This window comes from Physella acuta, unplaced genomic scaffold, assembly GCF_028476545.2.
Source record: "Physella acuta isolate Inbredline_101_S28 unplaced genomic scaffold, ASM2847654v3 ptg000409l, whole genome shotgun sequence".
Taxonomy (NCBI): Eukaryota; Metazoa; Mollusca; class Gastropoda; family Physidae; genus Physella; species Physella acuta.
Window position 1 is genome coordinate 391,236 of NW_026731928.1, and position 15,594 is coordinate 406,829.

Genomic DNA, 15,594 nt, shown 5'->3' on the forward strand with positions numbered 1-15,594 from the left:
TTAGAAGAAACATAAAAAACAGTTTTCTATCATGAGTTCATACAATGTTTATTGACGTAGTTTAGTCTTTTCACTGAGTTATATTCATTTTGGTTTACATATGTTTGTAACAGAACCCCACTAAAAATATCCACTGATTAAAAAATAAATTAACTTTTCACTCACTAAATCAATTTTGACAAATTATTAAACCTTTAAAATGTTATTTATTCCCGTAAACTTTGTGTCTTTTTTAAAGGAGTTACTTTTATACATAGTTTTCTTCCCATTCTTGCACTTCATTTTCATACACAACTGTTGAATCAACAAATGTCACCGTTTTATTCATTTGTGATTTCTGTCCTTCGTCATCTTCTTCTGTTCTTTGACTGGTTCCTTCGGCTATAGCCTCAACATCTGGGCTGATTTCCGAATAGGGATTAATATTTTCTTCATTTCCCGATTGGATTTCTTGTGCCTCTATAAAAACATGAAATCTTTAAATTAAAAGAGTAGGCCTTTGTGAGGGAAACAAGTAAAATATCATGTTAACTATAATCGAGTGTTACAAAGAATATCTTCAGTTATTGCAATTTTCTTCAAATAACGTGGGGTCCACTGATGTTTAATTGAAACTTTCTGATAATGGTCACACAGTGCAAACACATTTTTAATACAATTATTTTAATTAAAATATTTTACAGTGAACTTAAGCTCTATCTTTAAGTAATTCTTAAGGTAATAAAAAACTGAAAAACTTTCTTGAAAACGTTCCGTTGTATTTTAAAAATACAATGGAAAGTTTTCATGACTAACAAATAATTTTAAAAATCTCAACAAATTATTGTCCTCAGCGTGTGTTGATTTACCTTTCGTTCTTCTTGCTGCTCTCATTTTTCTATACAGCATCACAACCCCAACAGAGATGGCCACGTACACAAAAGCACTACCAAATACACTCCAGAGAATTGCTGGCACAACATCCTTTTCTAAAAATAAACAATAAAATATAAATATAATACAAACTTTATGGAAAAAAACATTAAACCATCAAATTCTATCAACAATGAAAAAATAAACTGCATAACTTCCATAATTTCTAGTCTAAATTCTAGTACAGGCCGATTAATTTATGGAAAATTTTCTGAGTTGTGCACATAAAGAACTGTGCAATGTATTTTAGGCTTCTTAATTCTAAAAAAAACTAAACAAACAACAGCTTAACTTAATCTTGTTTTATGAGTTAAAGAACTTTGAAAATGCTTTTTTTATTTTTTTATTTATATATTACTTTGAAACAAATAAAGAAACAGGCAATAAAAACAACCACACAATTATTTTTTTAAATTTTACCTGCAGTTTCGACAAACGGTGAAGGGGTGGAACGATCTGAAAATGCAGTAAAATTTTAGGTTGCATTTTAAATTTCTATTGTAGCTTTACATTTTTTTTCGGAAATTTTTTTTCATCATATTTCTCAAAAGAGTTCATGAGAAGCAATAGAAGTTGAATCATTGCTCGCAATAAAAATTTATTAGAATGTAGGTTAAAGAATGCAGATTTATACTGAAAATGTTACATATATATTCTGTGCCAAAGTACAAAATAAAGTCAGAACATCTCCGAGTCAGTAGGACACCCCAATGCCACTTTAAAATCTTCGAACTCTACTTCACCTGACTCATGGAGTGTAAGATTGGAAAGGGAACTGTACTGAATTTACTTTATTCACACTTTATACCACAATGAATTTTTTTTAATAATGGTTTTTTAATGAGATGCCATCTCTTTCTAGAGTAAAATGAAACAAACATTTTTAGGATAAAAATAGTAGGCTATGATTTAACAACATTAAAATAAGTTTGCCTTTACCAGAAATGCAGAGCTTTGAGACTTTTTCTACTGCTGCTGTGATCAGGTTCTCGGCAAGGATGGTATTGTCCTGTTCAGTTGTATGAAACTTGACGTAAACTATCTCAAAAGCATCCCTTAAAGATGATACAATATTATAAATTCAATAATTATACAAACATTTTTTTCTCTTTTGAAAATTACATGTATTGAGCTTATAGGGAAAAAATATGTTTGCGCTATATGGTGGAGTTAAATCTAGTTGATGATTATGAACATTACTAGTAACATTGCTCAAAAGCCATCGCTGCATTGTTCCCTAAAACTAACATTAGAAAAAAAATGTTCTAAAGCTATGGCAGCCTATTCTAAACATAGTTTGAATATTATACAAGCATAATAGCTCATACCAGGATCTGTCAATGCATTTTTCAAAAGTATACTTGAAAATGCAAGTCAGTCCTTTAAATCAATTCCAAGTCCTATAATGTGAGATGGTGTAGTAGGATGGTAGAGCATACGACTGTAAACCCAAAAGTCTCAAGTTCGAATCCAGGGTTCATGTCCATAGAGCATCTTTGATAACATAAGCTCTGACTCACATTAAGTCCCATTCTCCACCGGTACAGCCATAATTGAATATTTTAAAAAAAAAGTTTTTAAATAGAGCAAATGACTGATCGGAATTAGACACAAGGGACTTAGTTTGTAAAGTATCTTGTTCTTTACCTGTAGACAATAAATCATATCATATTATCATACACTAAAGATTGCAAACTCACCTAGAATACTGTTCGCTAAAAGAGTTGCTATTTAAGTTCGCAAAATCTCTTTCGGAGAATGAGGATGTAATCTAAAGTTTAAAGAAATTGCTACGATTACAATTATGAGCTGATAAATGTTTACATAAATACTTGATTTAGTATTTAAAGGTTATAAAGTTAGTTACTAATATAATTCCTCTTTTTTAGGAAAGGTTAATAGGTATATGTACAAATAGTGATCAACTTAAAAAGTTTCTGAATTTTTAATTGAAGCAATTAAACAATAAAATCATTAAAAAAACAATGAAAGCTTTCTTACTAAATTGATTAGGCATTCATTAGCCACAATATATTTTGTGTATAAAATAACTTGGCACAGGTATTCCACTGTAACTGTTGCTGATAAAAAATGCAAAACTATTCAATTAATGGTTATTTTTGGTAACAAGGTAATGGGATTTTATTTTTATTTTATAAAAATGTTTCAATTCAGGAGGAGATAATTTGCTTAAATATTGTCCTCAAAGAGAAGAAATGAAAACAATTTAAAAAAGGTTTGAGTAAAAGGGCAGAACTGCGCAACATACTATAGGTAAAAACTACTAACATGTGACAAATGTGGATCCTTTGCTATTTTGCCTTGTGAAACACTTAGTCTCTGTAAATACCCAATCTGCAGCCGAATGAAAAACAAACATTTGCATTAAAAACCCAGTGAAATGCTATACATTTATTATGAAAGAACATCTGATTTATTAGTCTATTCGTCCTGTTTTAAATAGTTAGATAGGTAGATAGACATACAAACAGCGTAGATGAATTGGATGGAGTGGAAAGAGGGAGGGTTTGGTAAGGAGGCAGTGAGCAGGAAGGAGGGAGGGTGTGGGGAAGAGAGAGTAAGGAATAAATCGAGTGGCTGGCAGAGAGGTAATAATAGTGAAAGGGATTGATGGAGGAATTGTTGGATGGATTAATCGATAGAGGGCGGGATGAAATAGTGAGTGGAGGGAGAGATGATGGATGGATTAGAAAGTGAATGAGTAGATCAACGTGTGTGTGTAGATGGATGGATGGATGGATGGATGGATGGATGTGTATAGATGGATAAATAAAGTGGATAAGATGTAAGTATGTATGGAATAAATGAATGGATGCATGGAATAAAATGAGAAGGGGGGTATGAATTAATGGAAGATGGGTTACGGGAGAGGTAAGCTTTATAATAGTATAATTAAAATATTAAATAAATTCAAATACAACATAAGACAACAAAATATATATTTTAATACATAGATCGCCCCTTTTTACTTGATCGTATATACGAAGTATAGATAAAGTCTTGTAATCGTGAAAAAAATTGAGATTTTTGCAAATCTCGACGTTTTACTCATCCCTGAGACGAAAAGCATAGTTTTACAATCTTGTTCGTATGTCTGTGTGTGTATGTGTGTGTGTCTGTGTGTGTTTCTTTAAACACGATAACTTGAGTACTGTTACAGCTAGGTTGATGAAATTTCATATATATTATATAAAAATCGTAGATCCGTATCAATTTTGGACGATTTCCGATAACCGGATTAAACATATTTGCATCAAGCTTTGATTTTCACTACTGCAGCAGCATTTTGACTAGCGTGGTGTAAATGAGTTGTATTTATACATTATCAATAATCATATTATTAAATCATGCTTCATCTCAAAATATAATTAGGCAACTTTTTATCCCTTGTTAAGTTAATAATTACCCAGTATGAACAAAGCATATATGTACAAATACCACTGTGGACAAACCACCTTTGATTAAAGACTATCAATAGAAAAAAAAGTGTGGTTAAATCCCCATTATGGTCAAAGTACCTGTGGTCAAAGGTCCACTTACAGTAATGTTTACGTTCCAATGAAATCAAGTTATAAGAATCAACACAAAAACAACAATGTTTTTAAAAAAATTACCAGATTTGGTTGCTGTAGGCAGAAAAGCCAAAAACAGAAATAAAACCATTGCGTTTTTTTTTACACTCATGCTGAGCAGGGTGTGAGGCCATTTACTATAATTCTGAAAGTTCAACAAAACAGGGTTAAGACAAAAAAATGTCATTTAAAATTTTAAGCCTAGTAAAAATGTATCCGCGCTATAAAGTCTTGTATATTTAATCATTCAATGGAAAGGAGGTAGTAAAATTATTATATAATATGTTACAGAATTCTGATTGTTTTCTATTTTCCCACGTTTTCTTTAACTTGCTTTCTCTGTGTGTTTGTTTGTCTTTCCAATCCAATCTTGCGATCGAAATTTCTGGCACTTCCCAGTTAGCTAGCGCGCTGAAATTTTCAGGGAAGCTTTGTTTTGGATGACAATTGAATATTCTATTGTTTTTATTACTAAATTAATCCATGGAAACATTTTATTGATCATTTTAGACCGCTATATAATTGTACCAAAAAACGTGGGGGAAAAGGGACATTACCCAGTAACTGTAATTTGATGAAAACAAGGTTCGGCACTCCCCCTCTTTTTGCTTACTGAGTAGTTGTCACGCTGTGTTTGTGTACAAACAACCATAACGTAACAACTGGTGGCCAGTATGGGGGAGACGACATGGTCGAGTGGTTGGGCACACGATTGCTATCCCACTCGACACGGGTTCAAATCTATATGTTCTAGTCAGTAACGTATTCACACAACGTGTTTTTTACGAGTTGTCTTTTTACGAGTTGTCTTTTTACGAGTTGTCCAAAAAAAAAGTGAAAAGATAAAATCGATAGCAAGATTTACATGCAAACAAACAGACAAACACTAAAAAGTAGAAAATAATAATCATTAAAAAAGTTTTAAAAAACCCACGTTTTCTGATTGAACTAAAAAGTAAAAAATAAATACTATACATCACAATAATGCAAGCGATCACTCTACTATAAGCTATCAAAAACGTGGGGCGCCGTGATTTTCTTACAGTTTCTAATACTGTTGACTCTCTACAAGCTCCCTAATAAAAGTCAATAGTATTATCTAATCAATAGTAATATAACTTACTTCGGCGACCCACGTTTTTGATAGCTTATAGTAGAGTGATCGCTTGCATTATTGTGATGTATAGTATTTATTTTCTACTTTTTAGTTCAATCAGAAAACGTGGGTTTTTTTAAACTTTTTTAATGATTATTATTTCTGCATATGCTGAACATTTTGACTTATATTAGCAGTCTATAAACCGTTATAAAAATGCTGCCAATTCAAACCAATGAGAAAAATGTTTTTGAAAGCTAATTTACAAGCTTTGTTGCAAGCTGCTGAAACATAATGGCCAATTTTCTAAGGATTGAAGCAAGATAGAGATCATAACAATGCTTGAATAAGTAGAGTCACCCGTGTTTATTAACATCCTTAATTTTGTGAATGGTAATGTTGCTGTATGTTTCAACTTTTGACTGGAACATGAAAACATACGACAGAGAAAGATGAAATGATAACTCTGAACTTTGAGTGAACCAGTAGTTAGATTTGTCTAAGATCTAACTAAACAAAATCTACAATAGTGATTGTAATTGTCAACTACTACCTTGGCACTAGCATTCTGTTTTACACTTACAGGCCTTAGGAGGAGGTCTTGCTCTGAGTCATCGTTCGGGCTGGTGCTGAAAGACGGCTTGGGGTAGCCCCGGCCTGGAGTTTTTAAGGTGGAACTATCAATTTTTCACCACCCCCACCCCCTCCCAAATTAGGCCTGTGCATAGTTATTCGCGTTGGTGAAAAAGTTCCCCCACCCCTTCATTTGGAAAGGTCGAGGCGCTTTTTACCAGTCTTTTTGCCTCTTTGTTTTCGTGTCACACAATTAAATCAGTCCGTAATGCCAAGTAGAAGATTAGCAGTCTATATTCTTTACTTGGATTTTAAATATATCAGTAATGAACTTGTTATATTATTAATATTTTCTACTTCGTTTGGAGACCCACACACCCTCCCCTAGCTACGCCTCTGATAATATAATGAGATAATTATTGCATTCAATTTAAATACTTTAATTTCGAACATTTCAGATGATAATCTAATTTTCATATTGATTTAGAAATCGCTACAGCGCATGACGCGGCCTTAAAAAAAAACCCGTGCAATATTGATTTTTAAAAGGGCGTGTAAGTCTCGTATTCTCTAACTTTAAATTACAAATCTCGTTAGGCAGAGAAAGATTTAGATTTTCAAACTATATATGTATGTATATACATACATATATGGTGTCGGCGTGGTCGAGTCGGTAAAGCTCATGGTTGCCAAAGCAAAAAGTCATCGGGCAGACAAGGCTCGTTAGCTGATGAAAGCCACTCCAAAATCAAACAACTGCTGCCTCGATGGCGCATAACTAGTTGACACGTGTACTTAATTGTGTTGGAGCGAATCTCTTCCAACACTAAAAAATAAGAACGAAGAAGTTGTGTTATAAACTCGGCGCCTTCTTGTCGCCCCCCCCCCCTTACACCGACAACGTGGATACTTCTCTGACCTGGTGCAGAGGCGAAGCGAGGGGGGGGGGGTACATATGTCCCCGGACGCCGACCTTAGGGGGCGCCAAAATGGGTTGGAAACAGAAATTAAAATCTCATTTTAGCTTCATTTTTGCATGATAAAAATAAAAAGTATATGGGGGGATGCAAATTAAAAGTGTGAGACGGGGGGGGTGCAAATTGAAAATTTAAAGTTTGTCCCCGGGCGCCGGGATGGGTCGCTACGCCACTAACCTGGTGACTACACCAATCCTCTATCCAACTCTTCCACGCCATTTGATGCCGAAAGCTAGGATCGGTTTAACCAAACAATTTTTGCGATAACATATATTTATTTAGAGAATACGAGGGATGAAAATTAGCAGCATAATTTTTATTGAACACCCTCAAATAACAGTCGTTAGAATGAAATTCTAGATTTGCTGCAATGCAAATGACCTGTTTACGCCTTGATAGAAAGAAAACACAGAGGTGCAAAGTTGGGGGAACTATGGGATACACTATCAAGTCATGTCCTGACGTCGGCACTGATAGTAAAATAAAACCCATTGACAGTAGAAAATAGGTCACCCTCATAAAACAGGTCTACACAAACTCGAGGCTGACACCTCAAGCACAGGTTAAACTTCAGTAATCAATAGGACAGGATGACCCAGGAAGGCGGGGGTCTGAACTTGGTGATCCAAATCACCCTCCCCCCACCCCCTCTCTTATAACCAATAGGACAGGATGACCCAGGAAGGCGGGGGTCTGAACTTGGTGATCCAAATCACCCTCCCCCCACCCCCTCTCTTATAACCAATAGGACAGGATGACCCAGGAAGGCGGGGGTCTGAACTTGGTGATCCATTCACCCTCCCCCTCTTTATAACCAACAGGACAGGATGACCCAGGAAGGCGGGGGTCTGAACTTGATGATCCATTCACCCCCCCCCCCCCCCCCACCTTTATAACCAACAGGACAGGATGACCCAGGAAGGCGGGGGTCTGAACTTGGTGATCCATTCACCCCCCCCCCCCCTCTTATAACCAACAGGACAGGATGACCCAGGAAGGCGGGGGTCTGAACTTGGTGATCCATTCACCCTCCCCCCCCCCCTCTTATAACCAACAGGACAGGATGACCCAGGAAGGCGGGGGTCTGAACTTGATGATCCATTCACCCCCCCCACCCCCCCCCCCTCTTATAACCAACAGGACAGGATGACCCAGGAAGGCGGGGGTCTGAACTTGGTGATCCATTCACCCCCCCCCCCCCCCCCCACCTTTATAACCAACAGGACAGGATGACCCAGGAAGGCGGGGGTCTGAACTTGGTGATCCATTCACCCCCCCCCCCCTCTTATAACCAACAGGACAGGATGACCCAGGAAGGCGGGGGTCTGAACTTGGTGATCCATTCACCCCCCCCCCCCCCCCACCTTTATAACCAACAGGACAGGATGACCCAGGAAGGCGGGGGTCTGAACTTGGTGATCCAAATCACCCTCCCCCCACCCCCCCCCCCCATATAACCAACAGGACAGGGTGACCCAGGAGAGTGGGGATCTGAACTTGGTGATCCAAATCACCCTCCCCCCCCCATATAACCAACAGGACAGGGTGACCCAGGAGAGTGGGGATCTGAACTTGGTGACTTTTCAAGTATATTGACTGGATCTCGGCCTCGAGTTAACCATCTCCTATGGGTACCTGGCTCTCGTAACTGGGCATAGTACTGACTAAACTTTCCCTTCATATGCAATGTTCGCTCTAAGGGAAAAAAAGTTAGTGTGCAACGTGTATTTTGTGTGCGCAGAGTTCTAAAAGTCTTATACAAGGATATAAGTATTTAACAAAATCACTGCGCGGCAGCTCAAAACTACTGCGAGGCCGCGTAGAGGAAACATTGTTCATATGCCGAGGTTACTATAACAGGCGAACTCTATTTCACCTGCCCCCGTCAACCGCCTTTTCCTAGGGCAGGGGTCGGAAACCTGCGGCTCGCGAGCCGCATGCGGCTGTTTTGACGTCCATATGCGGCTCTCCAGCTCATTGCACAAATATTAATAGTTATATAATTTCATTTTTACTGGACGGTGGGGTACGAATTTACTCTGCGTGCAGTGGGATGGAAGATAAGCCTGGTGAGAACCAAAGGATAGAAGCGAACAATGCAAATTATTCAAACCGATGATATCCAAGCCAGTTAGTCGGCGTTTGCCGTGTTGAGGCCTGACTGGCTAATGGGAGACACCTCCCGAGCCAGTGATATCCGTAAAGAAAAAATAAAATAAAAATAAACAGCTTCTAAAGTGGATTGAGATAGTCCTAAAATAATACTATTTGATTACTAATTTTACTATTCTGGCGAAACATGTGTATGTTTTTAAATGAATAAATATTATTTCATATTTTAAGCTATTTATTTTAAATAACAAATCAACTTTATTTACCTAATCCTAATCAAATACCAAATATTGAACTAAAAATGTTGTGGCTCTTTAAAAACTGTGAAAGTTTGTAAATTGTAACTTTTGTTGGCTCTTGCGTATCAAAAGGTTGCCAACCCCTAGGATAGACCTATATATATTATTTGATTACTAAGTTTATTATTCTGGCAAAACATGTGTTTGTTTTTATTTGAATAAATATTATTTCATATTTAAAGCTATTTGTTTTAAATAAATCGAATTTATTTACCTAATACTAAACCATAATATTGAAATAAAAATATTAGTGGCTCTTTCAAAAATAGACATTTTTTAAAAATTGTAACTTTTGGCTCTTCCGTCTCAAAAGGTTGCCGACCCCTGTCCTAGGGTACTTCAATTTATTTCACGGCGAGGAGCGGGTATAGCAGTGTGGCGTGTAGACGTGTAGGTTTCATCCTATCGGAATCTTCAGGGCTCTCACGCCAATATTCCTCAACGGGTACCATCGTTATGAATGATACATCTAAAGCACAACTCGTAGTTTTAAGTTAGAGGGAAAACAAATGTCAAGACTTACCATATGAGATGGAAAAAACACAGCCATTTCAGCTTGTGAAAATGTGTAACTAATCGTTGGGATATGTCTCTTTTAAACGTTCAGGTTCTTGCACATTGAGATCTGCCAAACTGTTCGACTGCCTGTCATGTGAGCAGAAAGGAAGGCGAAACTTAACTACCGCTTTAAAGTTGTTTTTTTTTTCTTTCAAACTTAAATGATTTAAAAAGTATGTCTTAACTGACCGAATTAGTTCGTCGACCTGTATTCCTTTTTAATTGGCAGAGAGAAAAAAAAAAGTTTTCACCACGTGATCTACTTTAGACATTGTTGTAGTTTCAAACGCAATCCCCTTTAAAGCTGCCCCCCCCCACCCCACACAAACACTTACTCTCTGCAGAGAAATTTACGACTAAGAAAGGATTTCGCTGCCATGCATGTAGATCCTTGATCACATTAACCCTTCCCACCCCGGCCTTAAACTTCTTATTGTTCAACAGAATAGAGACGATCGTAAATAAAACAGCAGTTAAATGTATCTGCTGAGGAAGTATCCTGAGCCTCTCATAGAAAGAGTGCAGACTTAAATGAACAATATGGGTCTCATGTTGAAACCAAACAATATGGGTCTCATGTTGAAACCAAACAATATGGGTCTCATGTTAAAACCAAACAATATGGGTCCCATGTTGAAACCAAACAATATGGGTCTCATGTTGAAACCAAACAATATGGGTCTCATGTTGAAACCAAACAATATGGGTCTCATGTTGAAACCAAACAATATGGGTCTCATGTTAAAACCAAACAATATGGGTCTCATGTTGAAACCAAACAATATGGGTCTCATGTTGAAACCAAACAATATGGGTCTCATGTTAAAACCAAACAATATGGGTCCCATGTTGAAACCAAACAATATGGGTCTCATGTTGAAACCAAACAATATGGGTCTCATGTTGAAACCAAACAATATGGGTCTCATGTTGAAACCAAACAATATGGGTCTCATGTTGAAACCAAACAATATGGGTCTCATGTTGAAACCAAACAATATGGGTCTCATGTTAAAACCAAACAATATGGGTCTCATGTTGAAACCAAACAATATGGGTCTCATGTTGAAACCAAACAATATGGGTCTCATGTTAAAACCAAACAATATGGGTCCCATGTTGAAACCAAACAATATGGGTCTCATGTTGAAACCAAACAATATGGGTCTCATGTTGAAACCAAACAATATGGGTCTCATGTTGAAACCAAACCATATGGGTCTCATGTTGAAACCAAAAAATATGGGTCTCATGTTGAAACCAAACAATATGGGTCTCATGTTGAAACCAAACAATATGGGTCTCATGTTGAAACCAAACAATATGGGTCTCATGTTGAAACCAAACAATATGGGTCTCATGTTGAAACCAAACAATATGGGTCTCATGTTGAAACCAAACAATATGGGTCTCATGTTGAAACCAAACAATATGGGTCTCATGTTGAAACCAAACAATATGGGTCTCTTGTTGAAACCAAACAATATGGGTCTCATGTTGAAACCAAACAATATGGGTCTCATGTTGAAACCAAACAATATGGGTCTCATGTTGAAACCAAACAATATGGGTCTCATGTTGAAACCAAACAATATGGGTCTCATGATGAAATGTGTACAAACAATATTATGTGTATGTTAGTCAACATGCATGGGTACATTGTAGGTTTAGATGCTTTGTTTCACCTTTTTTACATGAGACGAGTTTTACATATTCGTATTCTGCACATGTTTGTATTTCCATAAGTTCGTTTGTTCACATGTTTGTGTTTAGCAAGTAACTAAGTATGTGCATAGGCCTATTTGTGTATATTTTTTTTTATATATATAATTAATGTTTCGTATTTTTACATATTCTTATTTTATTTTAAATATTTGCATTTATTAATATTTTTCATGTTCGTATTTTAACCATGTTGTCGTATTTTTGTCGTATCATTTATGTTGTTTGTTTTATATTTTGAACCGGATGTTGTTTAGTTAAACTGTTGTGACCTTGATTGGACACAGACATAAGTAACGGATAATGAAACTGGAAGACATGAAGACAAGTTTACGCTTTCATTGACGTCTTTACGTAGGCTGTAATGTTATTTATAGATGTAAACAAAAATCACATGACTTCGAGATCGAAATATCAGTGGAAGACGCAAGGTGTCAATGACCGCATTTTTTTTCAGTTATTTTTAACTGGGGAGGGTGGGTGGAGGTGCAAGCAAGGTGTTTTAAACTTTATGAACTCTTTTCAAGAACAGTTCTGTCTTTTGAAAAAAAAAACAATTAGATAAAAGTAACTTTTGATTCAACATTTTAACAGCGCTACCTAGTAATCTTAAGGTTATGATGAAAAATACAACGATTTTAAACGGTAGAAGGTAAATAAGTTGTAGCAAGTAGATGATTATCGAGAGCAGTGATTAAATTAGTATAGGTAGCAGCAGAAAGAAATGTATTGAGAGCAGTAATTACGGAAAAGTAAGAAGAGGGCGGTGTGGTCGAGTCGGTAAAGCTCATGGGTGCTAAACCGTAGTGTCACGAGTTCGTGACTCCGGGCATGTAAGGCTTGATGGCAGGGGCATCAACTCTTCTAGTAGAGACAACTCCAAAATCAAACAACTGATGCCATGTAGCAATGGAAGGAAATCCAAAAAGAAAAGCAGGCTGCAGTCTACGAGCCATATGACGCAGTGGCTTAGCCAGGATCTTCTCATGGGGAGGGGGGTTAATTTTTTTCCCGCATTATAAATGTATATATCAGAGGCGTAGCATCCCTCCCCGGCCCCCTCCTCAAACTCTTGATTTGCACCTCCCGCTCAACCTTTATGTATCTACCGAGGGGTCTATGGGGGGTGGGGGGGGGGGGGGTTCTGACCCCCCAACCTCCCCCCCCTGCCTACGCCACTGATATGACGCATAACATGTTGACATGTTCTACTTCATTGTGTAGTAGGAAATCCCATCCATGATTAAAATTAACGAGAAGAAGAAGGATTTTGTAAATAAAACAATGTTGGGAACTGTACGTACGGAATAGTACATTGATAGTATGTGTATACGGTGACAGGACAAATGATATCAAGGACAAATGATCTCACGGACAAAAAATACCAGGACAAAATATATAAGGACAAACGATACCATGGACAAATGATCTCTGTCAAAATATCTCACAGCAAAATTTTAATAGTGTATTGGATAATTTTAGTTGATCTGAACATTGTTTTTTATTGACTATCATGTGGTTTTGTTTACAAATGTCCTGATATCATTTGTCCGTGAGAAATTTTGTCTTAGATGTTTTGTCTGAGATCATTTGTCCTGAGATCATTTGTCATGGAACCATGTATACAGTTTTTTTTTATTTGCAGCATTAAATAAATCGATTATCCCTCAGATAATATCTAAACTTTTTTTCGCCTCTGAATCGTGTGGCACAATCTTTTTATACACTTAAATGATGTTCTATTTTATATTTTTTTTTACAAATTACAGATCAATAATATTTTAATGCAAAGGAGTTTTACCTAAGCACTTTTTGAACAAACCATTCCTGTGACGTTGATAAATACAGCAGGGAAGCAACTCTTAATAGACAGCATGTAGTAAAATTGTTAACCCGCCAATAGAAGTAGTTTTAAGTAGGTATATTACATATAAAGCCGACTTTGGCTCCGAAACGGAAAAACTACATTAATAAACGCTTACTTATTTAGAGTTACTCCGTGACTTTATATTCATTACACCCTAAGTGTGATAATTAAATAGGGAACAGTGCATTACCCCGCGTAAATTACCCCCCCCCCCCGACAGCCCTCCCGGACATTACCCTCCGGAATAATTACCCCCCTGTCAATTACCCCCCCCCCCCCCTGTCAATTAGCCCCCCCCCCCCCCCCGATCATAGCTTAAGGTACAGTTAGGGTTAGCGTTAGGGTTTTTGTTAGGGTTAGGGCAAGGGTTAGCGCTAGGGTTAGGGTAAGGGGTAGCGCTAGGGCTAGGATTTTAGTTAGGTTTTTATGCTGGGGTCAGGGTTAGACTTAAACCAATGACTGGGGTTGGGTTTGGGTTAAGTTTTAGGCTGAGTTGAATGCTTAGGTTTGGGTATTTTCTTAAGGTTAGGATTAAGGTAATTTATAGGTACAGAGTTCGAGTTGGAGTCAGGATTCTTGAAGGGAGGGGGGGGGGTGTAATTCCCTAGGGGGTAATTGCATCGGTGGTAATGTTGGGGGGGGGGGGTGGAGTAATTGACGGTAATGCTCTAGTCCCATTTAAATATACTAAGTATTAAGACCGGCTTCGATAGTATCAATATCATCTATAAAACAAATGAAGTTGTATAGGAGGTTATAGATCTAGTTTCCAATAAAAACCAATTTGTTATTGGAACACTTGAATGCAACTGTTGTTTTACCTGTACAAGATACTTGAATATGTCAATTAATTACAGCAAGCTTTTTAGGCCGAATATTACTGCCCCTTTCCAAATTCGTACTAGTTATCTATATTCATACACCCAATTTTTTTCTCTTCTTACTTTCTTTTAAACGGAGTATAGAAGACTAACTGTAATCGTGCAAAACATTAAAATCGATTCGATAAATCTTGGTGTTTTACACCTCCCCGAGTCGAAAGTTTTAATTTTGCTAGTATGTCCGTATGTTTATGTGTGTATGTGTGTGTCTAACTCTCTCTCGCGTGTGTGTGTGTGTGTATGTCTGTGTCTCTGTGTGTGTCTGTGTGTGTGTCTGTGAAGCAGGTGACTTGAGAATCATTTCATGACGAAAAAAGTATATACGTATATACGTATATATATATATATATATATATATATATATATATATATATATATATATATATATATATATATATATATATATATATTGATTTAAATTAACTCTCCATCTGGTACACGAATAAATCTGAGGAACAGAGGTTTTCCAACACACGAGCTGGCCCTAGTCAGTTTCCCAAGTGAGAAGCACAGACTCCCTAAATCTACTCTAACACACCAAACTGACGCCGATTTTTATGAGGTTTTCATCCAAACGTTACCAATCGTGTATATTTAGACGTGTGCCCTGTTTTACAGAAGTTTAAATGAATGTGAACAATGTCGGCCGTTGATTTCTTGGATATTAGTTGCTGTGGCGCGGGTTTGTACATACTACCAACGAGACACACCAAGGCATGATGTTAGTCCCTCGGCGACAGCCCATGTGTCAGAGGAGTCACGGGGTTCATGGGAGCTACCGGTTACATTACTGCACGGGTGATGGGTGAAACACAGTTTTTTAGTTCAGGCGTCTCTTAATCCACCCCTCGAAAATATCACGTATGAACTTTTAAACGACTGTCTGTAGGGGCCAACCTGCTCATATGTGGTGCGCTCAGGATGACACTGCCGCCGGTGGATTCAAGTAGTAACCCCATCCGCTTATGCAGGATCTCAGGGCGCTAAATCACACATTTCCGTTG

At 37.2% G+C, this 15,594-nt stretch overlaps 1 protein-coding gene across 3 annotated transcripts; it reads right to left on the minus strand.

Annotated features, from left to right (window-relative positions):
• Window positions 1-32: 32 nt before the first annotated feature.
• Window positions 33-10,506, minus strand: LOC131942515 (uncharacterized). 3 transcript variants are annotated; one of them, XM_059302423.1, is made up of 10 exons: window positions 10,456-10,506; window positions 10,086-10,207; window positions 4,548-4,650; window positions 3,202-3,267; window positions 2,914-2,993; window positions 2,613-2,683; window positions 1,852-1,967; window positions 1,333-1,368; window positions 849-968; window positions 33-459 (listed from the first exon to the last, which is right to left on the minus strand). In XM_059302423.1, the coding sequence occupies exons 2-10, from the start codon at window positions 10,110-10,112 to the stop codon at window positions 248-250; spliced, it is 831 nt and encodes a 276-aa protein (XP_059158406.1). In that variant the 5' UTR covers window positions 10,113-10,207; window positions 10,456-10,506; the 3' UTR covers window positions 33-247. The 3 variants fall into 3 exon arrangements, with proteins under 3 accessions (XP_059158406.1, XP_059158404.1, XP_059158405.1); XM_059302421.1 differs by having other exon boundaries at window positions 10,086-10,334; window positions 10,456-10,488; XM_059302422.1 differs by lacking the exon at window positions 10,456-10,506 and adding an exon at window positions 10,310-10,390.
• Between the last annotated feature and the right edge of the window lie 5,088 nt (window positions 10,507-15,594).